General features: G+C 41.0%; 1 protein-coding gene across 4 annotated transcripts in view; it reads right to left on the bottom strand.

Moving 5' to 3' along the window:
• Positions 1-12,577, bottom strand: part of AFF1 (ALF transcription elongation factor 1) — a 207,353-nt gene that overhangs the window by 132,234 nt on the left and 62,542 nt on the right. The window contains exon 1 of one of the 4 annotated variants that reach the window (XM_050790411.1): positions 4,178-4,688. The exons of the other annotated variants lie outside the window; for them this stretch is intronic. Coding sequence (XP_050646368.1) covers positions 4,178-4,194 — 17 coding nt within the window. The 5' untranslated portion in view covers positions 4,195-4,688. Of the gene's footprint in view, positions 1-4,177; positions 4,689-12,577 lie in introns of those variants that run through there. 4 annotated transcript variants of the gene reach the window in all.

The following is a 12,577-nucleotide window of genomic DNA, read 5'->3' on the forward strand; positions in this document are numbered from 1 at the left end:
CACTTGCATTAATTTTGCCAAAACAACAACATCCCCATAAATCAGCTGACTTTAAAAAATGACTCACCGCTCCTTCAGTCTTTATCATGGAAGCAGCTCTAGACTATGAGTCAGGAAGCTCAACTGGGCTCTCAGGATGAACTAGAAAGAAATCACTTAAAAGACCTGTTTGTGTTTCTCTTCTGTCAAGGACACTGTTTACAACGGTGTCACAAGAAGGAAAAAATGAGAATATTCAATGGATCAAAATACTACATAAATTATTTCTGTCCCAAAATCTCTTCCCTGAACTGTACCTTTCCAAAACCACAGCATTCTCTTTGATATTGGCTCATTTTTAATCAAAGCTGTTTTGCATTCACGAATTTTCTTCCAAGGTAATCACTAGCTCAAAGAATCAGAGACATGGGCATAGGGCGGGGCAAAACTGGTTCTACACCAGTTTAAGAGCACTGCTTTTCGCAACGGAAAACTTTCCCTCCCCAGAGTAAAAGAGATCCACCAAAAACCAGCTTCATATTAATCTTGGGAACAATCTGACTTTGCTTCTTTATTGATTTTTCAAAGCTTCATTAACATTAATTTTAGTCAAATTCAAAAGTTAAAAACTGTGGGAGAGTTGACTGAACCTACTTTCCTTCTGCAGTTTGTCTATAAATCCTTTCTTTTGAGAAGCTCCATGCTCAGCCACCAGATTCAACTCTCCCAAAGAAGCAAGTTCAACTCCCCCACTCCCACGCATACACCCCTAGGGCCAGGGGTTCTCAGGTAGCATCAGGTGATTTTTTTTAACTGGCTAATCCCTGATGGTATTTGAAGGTATGTATATTTTCCTTTCTAGAATTCAGGGATTTGCTTCAATGAGAGGGTTAGCAGCAGAGGCGGGGAATCAGACAAAGCCCTCCTTTTTCCTGTATTCATCAACATCACTCCTCAGTATAAAGCACTGTTAATCCTTGCAGAAAAAAAAAAAAAAAGTCTATAAACTGTTACGTTAATCAGTTGCTAGTTTTTATACTTCTATAAAATAGTCTGGATGCACTTTCCATCAGAGTCCAGTAACTAAAGTCATGTTCTGTAACTATTTCACATTAAAGAAAGCAAGTTTGTTGCAATTTCCACAAGGAAGTATATTCAATGTGTCTGTTATGTTTATAGGTTCCAAAGAAAGCACACACTTATCTGAGAGCCCAGACACAGCATACTATCCGCTTTAACTGACATGACATTTCTCAGTGACCACCTTTCTCCACAACTCTGGGAACACAATAAACCAAATATTCATTGTTTTCAAAATATGGCCCCCAAAATTTAAATTTTAAAAGCATTTAATTCGCATTTTAGTCAAGAAATGTCTTCCAGCTTTAAGAGAAGAAATCAACCACAAAACAAATTTCCTACTCTTAGGTTTTAAAATGAGGTAGAGGAATATACAACCTTAATTTATAAAAGTCCACAAGCCAAGAAATACTTAGGTAATCTCTCAATTCAAAGTACTTCTAGCTTATGTAGGGGAGACTAAAATGTGGGAGACAATATCTTGCCTTAAGGAGTGAACTACAGGGACGGGAATACACTGCCTAATCAATTTGCATAAAAAATTAAGTCATATATCACCCATCAATATCAAATCAGGAATCAAACTAAACAATGCACAATGAAACTAGTGTGGTTAAACACCGAGCTATGAATCGTAAGTACAATGAGTCTGTCAGTCTAAATTAATTGTCTCAAGAGCAAACAAACACTAATGCATAGCACATGGTTCACTACCTGAGCTTTTACATCACAGGTGATGTTTCGGTTTCTCTTAGCACTACTCAGGGCAACGTGGCCCAGCTTTAGAGTTTCCCTGAAGTCCCAAAATATATTGAATCTTTTCCATATATTCTCTCTGGATCTCAAAGATTACCTTCTCTCCCACAGAGCACAATATCTGAACGAACGTGGCCCACATTCCAGGTGTAACCAAAGAAAACGGACATTTACAAAATGTGAGATATACTCCCAACACACGAAGAAAACAGCAGACGTAACAGTCTTGTGACTATTCCTAGTTCCAGGGAATGTCGGAAGGCCAGGTAGAGGATCAGAAATAACCACAATTCATCTATTTTAATTGCTGGCAAGCTGAACCACCACATTGATAACTCAGGATTATTACATATTACAAACAACCAATTTTAGCAGGAATCATTCTTTGTACTGTTATACTGAGGCTTGGCAGCTCCCTTTAACATCTCACCTCAGCATTAAAGAGGAAGCACGTAAGGGAGGAAGTGTGCAAAGCAGATCTGGAGTCAGGCGTTGCTCCACCTTTGTGACCTCAAGCAAGAAACAGCCAGGCAGGACCTCAGTTTCCTTAACTAACAAATGTGGATAATAAAAGTACTTACCTATTTAGGTGCCCGAGAAGAGTCAAAGAGCTAATCCAATTAAAGTTGCTTAACGCTGTGCCTGGCACACAGCAGTGTCCAATTTAGCTTGTGTCTCATTTTATTTTTATCATTAGTTTAAGAGCGCTGGCATTGAATCTCTCACACCTGGGTTCAAATCCCTGCGCTATACTACTGAGCTCTGTCACACAGCATTTACTAACTTCTTAGATCAAGGTATCTTAATGGAAGATTTTGTGCCATAGACCTCTGTAGCAGTCTGATGAATAACACCACTATCAAAATAATGTTTTTAAATACATTAAATAAAATACATAAGAATACAAAGGGGCCAGATTATATAGACAAGCACCTATTAAAACATTTAAAAGAAATTAATAGTACAGTACTGTTTTTCTTTACGACTGAATTAAGCAAGATAAAGCAGTTCCTTAATTTCCTGAGTGGAAAGCGCAAAAGTTATCTGAAGATATCTGCAACAATTGTAATAAGATTATGAAAAGACACATAGTTTCTATTTGTGATAACATCACCAGGACTGGTACTATAGTTTTATCTCTATTCCTACTTTAAAAAAAAAAAAATACTAAATTTCAGTTAGAGGTTAACAAAAATAGAGACGCAACTTCTGTTTCTCATCCAAGTTCTACTACTTGGCCCCAGATTAAGAACCACTTTCTTAAAACTATCAATAAAATGGAGGCAGAGGATAAACCACTGGGTTGAGAGGAAGAAATATAAAAAGCAGGTAGCACATAGGAGATACTCTACACAGAGAAGCTCTTTCCTTCCTAGAAAGTTCTACTTCGTAGGAAAAAAAATTCAGTCTCATCCAGCCCAAACATGAACATTTAACATTCATTTCTCTCCATGATCTGAGTCTTCAGACGTGAAATTTGTTAAGTCTTCTGAGACCTCCCAAAATCACTGTTCTACATCAAATATCAGCTTGAAGAGCCCTATTATTTTTAAATATGAGACCAAACTGCTTTCCAGCAAAACACAGTTGAAAGAGAATGCATATATAACTCCTAAGTCTCCCTTAGCACCAACTGCTGTCAAAACTAAAAATCGCACAGAACAGTTTGGATAATAATCACTAATGCCTTGTCATCACTCTTCTTTAACGCTCATTACAAAACCAGTAACAAACCATGGAAAGACAGGCTTGAGGTTCTTACAATAGCGCTCCTCTGACAGCAACTGCAGTTCATTATCCTCTCTCCCCTTCACCACCCCAGCGCGTTCCCGGTCTTTGCCTACTCAGCAGATTCACGTAAGCGGGGCCGTTTTATGTGGAATCGTACATTCTAGCAGTAAAATTTTCACTCACCAGGCAAATTCTCACCCATAGTTCTCCAAGGTGAACTATGTTTTACATTAATCGTATTTCTAAACTTCCCCTCGAGACAACAAGCAAGAAATCCAGAGAACCGAAGGGTAGGCGCACAAAGAACCGAAATGGAAATTTAGGCAAGGGCGGACAAGTGAAATGAACTTAATGTCCGGGAAAATAACAGTTCTGGGGGAAGAAGGGGGCTATCTAATTTTAATCTTCACATTAACTCCATCCTTCTCTCCGCTATGCAGAAATTGTTCAGCATGTTCTCCAAACTGTTTTTTATCTGACATTTAGTCAAGCCACAGCCTCGGGAATGATGAGAAGGCAATGACAAAGCTGCTTCCTGCCGGTCTCCTTCCCCGCACCCTGCCCGCCCCCGCAACCTTCAGCTCCCCTCGCCACGAATGCGTTTAAAAAGTTTCTCTGGTACCCGGCTTACCTTGACTGGGCTGCCATAATTCAGCTTATAGAGCCAGGGGTCTTCCGTCCATGAGCGCCTTCACCCCGCGGGCCCTGCTGCCAGCGCCGCGCTCACCATTTGGCGGAGCCGGGCGAGTACGCGTACCGGCGCGGCGCCCCGATGTTACGGGACTACCTGCTCTCCAGCCCCGGGCGTCCTCGGCGCAGCCCCGGGCTCGCCCCGTATTGGCTCGCGCTAATCCTGATGGACATCCGGGCACTGGGGCCTCTGCGGCGATCTGCACTCCAGACGAGCCTGGGGAGCGCCGCGTCCGAATCCGGAGCGAGCGAGCGCCCCCGGCGCAGTTTCTGAGAAGGGAAAGCCAACGGGCCCCCACGCTCGAAGATCGCCGGCGCCCAGCGCCTGCCCAGCAGCAGCACAACGCGGGCCACAGTTAGAAAGGAAGAGAAATCGCCTCTCGGCTCCCTTGAAGTTGTCCGAGTCCGCCGGGATACCCCCTGTCAAGAAAGTTGCGGTGGTACGGCCCGCCTCCTTAAATGGGCAGGGCGCTCGGCGGCCCGAGCCGGAGGCAGGCAGCAGGCGGCAGGCAGGGTCGGGCAGGGGGCAGAACCCGGGCGCCGACCAGCCCCGCCTGCGGGCTCCTCGCGAGTGCTCTCTTGCCAGGTTCTAACTACGTACAGACACCCACCGCTGGAATACACAGTACCCAGCCGCTCAGAACTCCAGCTCCAATTTGAATATTTGTTGAATAATATGGGGCCCCAAGAGGCGGCAGTGAGCAGGAACAAGACCGCGGCAGTAAACCAAAAGTTCGCTACTTTTGATCCTTCCAGTGCTTGAGCTCAGGAAACGGGCACACTTGGTGTTACTTTGCTTTCAGTTTTGATTTCCTTACATAGAGACAAATATTTACAAAACACCTCGCCTTTTTTGGACTACACGTAGATTACAGGAAAAACTAACTCATTTTGGTCTTAAGCAATGAAGGGATTGACAAGAAGCAAACAAAAAACTTGAGCATGCAATATAGTAAGTCCTATACGAAGCACAAACGAAATCACTTCCTACTCAGAAGACCACGGAAAGCGTTTAAGCCGTCTCAAACGCAGGAAAATACTTGGATGAGCAGGGATGGAGGGAGGTTGTGCTTCAGCATCTCATAGGGACGAGTACACTGGAGGAGCTGAAGACTCTTAGATGAATAATGAATAACTGCCTGCACTGTGGACTCTCCATTTCTTCTACCTAAAATCATGACAACATTGCCTCGTCTCATAAAGAGGTAGTCCAGACTGTATTACTAAATCGTCGTGTAATACAAACATGTTAATGCCTGGCACTAAAACGACAATGCTGGCAGGGAGGCCCAAGGCATCTCTATCAAGGGTTCTCAAAGTATGTTTACTAGATTCTTGGGAGTCCCCAAGACCGTCTCAGAGGTCAGAACTATTTTTAGAATAACACAAAGACATTGTCTTTTCAGTGTGCTGACATTTGCACTGATGGTGCAAAAGCAATTATGGGGAAACTGCTGGCGCCTTCGCACTAATCAAAGCAGTGGCAGCAAATGAAACTAGTAGTCACTGCATTCTTCACTACCACACGTTAGGTTTTTTTCTTTTTAAGCCAGTTTCCTTTATGATTGTCTTTAATGAAGCAAGCAGTCAGAATTATTACTTTCATTAAATCTTGACCCTTGAGCATGGGTCTTTTTGATGTTCTTTGTGACAAAATGGAAGTACCCATGAAGCAGTCCACTGCACACTGAAGTACAATGGCTGTCTAGAAGAAAAGCACTTGTGTAATTGAGTTGCAAGCTGAGCTAGCTGTTTCTTCATGGACTACCATTTTTACTTGAACAATTCACAAACCGTAGTTATTCTGACTTGGGTATTTGGCAGACATTTTATTAAAAATGAACAAAGTTGAGCCTGTTTCTTTGAGGAAAACAATTGACAGTACTTATTGCCAATGATGAAATTTGAGCTTTCAAGCACTTTGGAAGACTTTTTACATCTGCCACATAATCTTGCCAGCTTCATTCACCAATACTTAAAAGACTTTCCTGATGAGATCAGGGTGACAGTGATCAAAGTTATATGAGAAGATCTGCCTTAGTTTCCAAATGACCAATGGTATAACAAAATCATACATGGGTAGGCCGGGTGCAGTGGCTCACGCCTGTAATCCCAGCACTTTGGGAGGCAAAGGCAGGCAGATCGCTTAAACTCAAGAGTTTGATACCAGAGCCTGGACAACATGGTGAGACCCCATTTCTATCAAAAACACAAAAAATTAGCTGGGCATGATGGTACCCATCTGTGATCCCAGAAACTTGGGCGGTAGAAGTTGCAATGAGCTGAGATTGTGCCACTGCACCCCAGCCTGGGTGACAGAGTGAGACTCCCTCTTAAAAACCAAAATCATGCATGGATGAAAGACACACTGAAAAAAAGTGCAAAGCGGACCAACTGATTTTAATGTATCAAAGGTTTAGTTTTATAAAAAAGCTCATTTCAGATTCCACAATGCAATTAACCTTTAAGAAACTACCACTTACGGAGGTTTGGTGTAATATCAAAGAAGGTATTAAAAGTACTCATCCTCTTTCTGTGTGAAGTTGAATTTTCTTTATAGACTTCAACCAAAACAACATTGCAACAGATTGAATAGAGAATCAGTTTCAATCTGGTTGGGCATCCCAAATCTGAAAATCTGAAATCCAAAATGCTCCAAAATCCAAAACTTTTTGAGTACTGACATGACGCTCAAAGGAAATGCTCACTGGAACAAGAATATATACTGCAAATATTCCAAAATCAGAAAAAATCTGAAATCCAAAACAATTCTGGTCCCAAGCATTTTGGATAACCTGTATGAGAATCTAGCTGTCTTCTATTAAGCTAGACAGTAAAGAGATTTGCATGAATGTAAAATAATGCCATTCTTTCTCAATAATTTTTTTAATTTTGGAAAATCGGTTTTATAAAGGTTTTATTTAGGTCAATATATAGTGGCTTTTAAAAATAAATATTTTAAATACCTCAATTTTAATTTTTAATATAGTAAATAACAATATATAAAATGTACATATACAAAAGCTCTTTGGGTTTCAAAATAATTGAGGTGCAAAATTATTCCACATCATTTGCTAATACTTCCATGTCTCCACCTCTCCACACTCATCAAGTCTTCTTTTAATTAAAGGTGTTATACATTACAGCTATTCCATGTAACCTCTTAGCACCTAGACCAGTTTTAGCAAAATGTGGTCAAACCGCCTGGGGCATATGTTAAACACAGACTCCAGATCCTAGTTGCAGAACTACTGACATAGAATCCTTGTGGGGTGAGGTCCCAGGGATATGCATTTCAATAAATTCTACAGGTGATGCTTGTGGTCTGCTTATATTTGAAAACCATTTACCTAGATCATGCTTATTTAGAAAATAATTTTAAGAGGTTTTTGATTCAGTATTGATTTATAATCCTTGAATCATTTTAAGGACCATAATTGGCCAGCACTTATTTTCATTCGTAAGAAATCTGTATCAGACAACAAAATACATTTGTACACATATTTTCTTTTGCAATAGTAAAGTGGTAAGCCTTCAAGGAAACCAGGCAAAAGTCTACTCTCAATAATTTTTTGGTGGCTGTTTTTCCCCATTTTTCTCTTGCTGTTTTATCTAGACCAACCATGATCTTTATGCTATAAACAAATTAGTATCAGACATAATTGCTGAAAAAAATATTTCATCATAGCACGTACTCATAAAATGTCCACTTAGCAAAGGTTAGAAATGTAACATTGATAATATTAAAATTATACTTTTTGAACTATGTTAATTGATCTGACAGCACATAAATTCGAGGAAATAGACCAGGCATGGTGGCTCATGCCTGTAATCCCAGCGCTTTGGGAGTGCAAGGTAAAAAGATTGCTTGAGGGCAGGAATTTGACACCAGCCTGGGCAACATAGCAAACAATTGTCTCTATTAAAAAACAATTTAAAAATTAGCTGGATATGTAGTTCTAGCTACTTGGGAGGCTGAGGCAAGAAGACTGCTTGAGCCCAGGAGTTCAAGGCTGCAGTGAGCTATGAGGGAACCACTGAACACCAGCCTAGATGACAGGGCAAGACCTAATCTCAAATAAATGAATAAATAAATGGAAAGTATTTTTTTAATATAGCAAATATTTACCCCCAAAGACACATGGAATCAGTACCAGATTAGAATTACACCTGAGATTGCCTGGGATCTCAAAATGGTTTGTAATGTAAATTAATGGGAGTAATTTGAAACAAGTGGGATGATACTAGATTTATAATACATCTAAAATTACTAGGTATAGGAGAAATGGTTTGTGACTTGGATACTGTATATGGCTAAAAAAGCACCACAAAACAAACATGGGCATTATTATTTCCAAGTGTTTTGAAAACACCATTGTATCCAACCCACCATCTTGATCAGCAGTGAAACTGAACAAAAAGCCATTCTTAACCTTTGAGGGGCACAGTATTCTTTGGCTTTCTGATGAAATTTGAGGACACTAAAGCACAACCTTTGTTAAACTTCCATGCAGTTTGATTCCTCTGAAACCCATTTAGGAAGCACGTGAGGCTCCGTGGATTTCAGGTTAAGAATCTCTGGACCCACTCCTGCCAATTTACCCTACAAATAAGGAGTAACATCGCCTGTTAATCTTTATTGCCCAGCTGGGCACGGTGGCTCATGCCTGTAATCCCAGCACTTTGGGAGACTGAAGTAAGCGGATCACTTGAGGTTAGGAGTTTGAGACCAGCCTGGCTAACATGGTGAAACCCTGTCTCAAGACTCCTGGCATGCGCCTGCAGTCCCAGCTACTCAGGAGGCTGGAGCAGAAGAATTACTTGAACCTGGGAGGCAGAGGTTGCAGTGAGCCAAGATTGCACACACAGCACTCCAGCCTGGGCAACACAGTGAGACACCGTCTAAAAAAAAAAAAAAAAAAAAAAAAAAAAAAAAACCCCAAAAAGCAAAAACTTCATTGCCCTTTTAAAAACTTAAGAGTTGGCCAGGCCTGGTGGCTCACACCTATAATCCCAGCACTTGAGAGACTGAGGTGGGAGGATCATTTGAGGCCAGGAGTTGACGACCAGCCTGGGCAACATAGCAAGATCTCACCTCTACTAAAAAAAATTTTTTGTAATTAGCTGGGCATGGTGGCTCACACCTGTAGTCCCAGCTACTCAGGAGGCTAAGGCAGGAGGATCACTTGGGCCCAGGAATTTGAGATTACAGTGAGCCACTTCACTCCAGCTTGGGCAACAGAGCAAGACTGTCTCTGAAAAAAAAAAAAGAAAGAAAGAAAGAAAGAAAAAGAAAAGAAACAATTTAAACAGGTTGCCTTATTCAGAACTCTAAAATACCTCATTCAACATATAGCATTTGTACCACAATGGTCATTCAACAATTCTACTCTTTGTAGCATTTTTGGTCTAAAAGTTACATAGGTCAAATCCCCTAAGAACTGCTACTTCGTTTCAATGGAATGTTTAACCAGGACACTGCTAAAATCACTTTGCCAAAAGAAGGGTGCTCAAGGTTGTCACTGAAGATCTCAAATGAAGCAGACACAGGAAAAGGGAGGAGATAAAGGAGGAGAATAAAAACGGGCACTCCCCAGAAGGCAGACAGCAAGGAGGGCAGCAATAAGCACCACTGGAAATTAACTGGCTCTCCCTTCAGCTGTGACCTCAACACAAAGCAGTCCTCCTATCCTTATTTCATACTTTCCAGGTTCTCTGCCTTTATCTTTAAAATAGGGTTATCTGGAGATTCTCACAAACTAAGGGCAAAGAGGGTTTTAAGTAAATCTATTTCTAGATCCTTAATATCCAAATGTCCTCTTTCTTACAACCAGGATTCAGGCTCTCACTTCCCACTTGCTTTTCTCCACTTGAAACAGAGCACGAGCCAGGTGCGGTGGCTAACGCCTGTAATCCCAGCACTTTGGGAGGCGAAGGCAGGTGGATCACAAGGTCAGGAGATCAAGACCATCCCGGTTAACACAGTGAAACCCCGTCTCTACTAAAAATACAAAAAATTAGCCAGGCATAGTGGCGTGCGCCTGTAGTCCCAGCTACTTGGGAAGCTAAGGTAGGAAAATCACTTGAACCTGGGAGGTGGGGATTGCAGTGAGCTAAGATTGCACCACTGCACTCCAGCCTGGGCAATAGAGCAAGACTCCATCACAGAAAAAAAAAAAAAAAAAGAAGTAGAAAAAGGAAAGCAGTCCTCTCATCCACCCCAAATAAATATTAAAATGGTGCATTGCTCCAGGTGTAAATACCTCCGAGACCCCCAAAGGAACAGTTCTCTGTAGAAGGAGAGTCCCCGAGGTTAAATCAATATTAATAGATAGATCCTCATTAAACACGTCCAGGTAACAAGCTTGTGACAACGTCCCCATGCCTGACTGTATACAAATTAGAATTATGAAATGAGATGGATAGGGCCATCAAAAGTTGGACTTTCTCTAATAAAGTAAATCTGATTCAACTGTTTTGTTCGAGAATAAAGATTTACAGTTTTTCAACATTCTTGTAGGAGGTATACAAGCAAAAACGTATAGAAATTACTGCTCAACTTTACCTCTTCACTCAATGTCTTTTTCTTTACCTGATTTGGTCTACAATTTTCCATATCTCCTCCTATTTGTGCATTAATAAAACATGCCCTTCCTTACCCTAATACCCTGATCAATCAGGGATATTAGCCTACAATATACCAATTACTTACTATCAGTCTACAAACAAGCTCAAGTTCCCCCACTTCCTCTGCAACACACACACAGAGTTTATTTTTTAATAAATGTTTTATTTTAGAATAACTTTAGATTTACAGAAAAGTTGCAAAGGATTATACCCCCAGCCAGTTTCCTCACTGTTTACATCTTACACTACAACTGGTCACTTGCCAAAACTGAGAAATCAACATTAGTATGTTACTATAAACTAAACTTTAGATTTTATTTTGATTTTACCAGTTTTTCCATCAATGACATCTTTCTGGTCCAAGATGCAACTCAAGGTATCCTAAAACTGCATTACTTCTCAGTTTTTCCTTGTTTTTCATGACTGACAGTTTTAAGGAGTTTGGGCTGGCTATCCTGTCCTTTATCTGGTTTTGGCTGATGTTTTCCCTTCAAAGGAGGGAGACAATGAAGCAGACACAGGAAAAGGGGTGGCAATAGCTATACATATTTGAAATTCTTCTCTAAGAAAGATTTGCCTCTTCTCCATTTATTTATTCATTCAATTATGTATTTATATGAGCATGGTCTCACAGATATTTCCTTTGGACTTTGTGTCATAATCCACTACATGATTGATTTTGTTGTCAGATCATTCCAGCCTTGGCCACTAGGAGCCCCTTCAGGTTGGCTCCTTGCCCCATCCTTTTGTGTTTCGAGCACTCCTTCCTTTCTGTTACTACAGGATGCTCCAGGCTCATCATCTATTTTCCCTACCCGCGTCCCAGAACAAGCCATTTCTCCCAATACATTGGTTTCTTCCCCGTAAGCACTACCACCCAGTCTCCTTCTGCCATCACTACCAAGCTTCTTACACCAAGAGAAGTCGGCTCCCTTTGTGATGCCAGTGACCACCTCCCATGAAAGGCTCTCCGCAGACTTTGAGCAACTCAATCTTATTTTACAATTCTTTCTGCTCACACATCCAGGATCCAGGATAGAGCTCTAACAAACCTTACTTGTCTCTTCTCAATCTAAATGCTGTCTTGTACAGTATCATCAGTAACTCTCTAAATGTGTAACTCCGACCGAAATTTCTCTCTGTAACTCCAAGACTATTCTTTCCAGCTGCCCCAAAACAGTTTCCTGGGCATGAAAAGGCACTTGGGAGGTTGTCCAAAATAGAACATGTTCTTATTGTGTCTACACAATAAGATCCACCCCATCTGGATGCAGTTACAACAGATGCTGAGAGATACCTATCAATGAGCCTTAGCTGCTTCTAGGGTAAGGGGTGGTTTCTCCATACAGGAAGACGACAATATCTCCTTCACCAAAGAAGGGATTAGAAAAGACTAGGGGAAAAGTGTGTTTAGTTAGTTCCTTCCTTGGGAACAAAAGCAGAAGGCAGAATTCAAAGAGAGCGTCCTATGAGCAGATCAGGAGGGACTTGGCTAACACAAAACTAAAACATTGTATATTTTATCGTGTGTGTTTTAACTGTGAAGATCAGCAATAAACCCCTTAAAATAAGATCAGCCTCATTAATAATTTGTTGAATAGCAAACATCAGTGAGTGTGAAGGAGTAGTGATGCCTTTCAAAAGGAAAGGGAAACAGGGAAGAGAAAGAGACAGCCTTAGAAATGGCCCGAGGCCAGACCAGGCCAGAATTAAT

Source organism: Macaca thibetana, chromosome 5, assembly GCF_024542745.1.
Source record: "Macaca thibetana thibetana isolate TM-01 chromosome 5, ASM2454274v1, whole genome shotgun sequence".
Lineage (NCBI taxonomy): Eukaryota > Metazoa > Chordata > Mammalia > Primates > Cercopithecidae > Macaca > Macaca thibetana.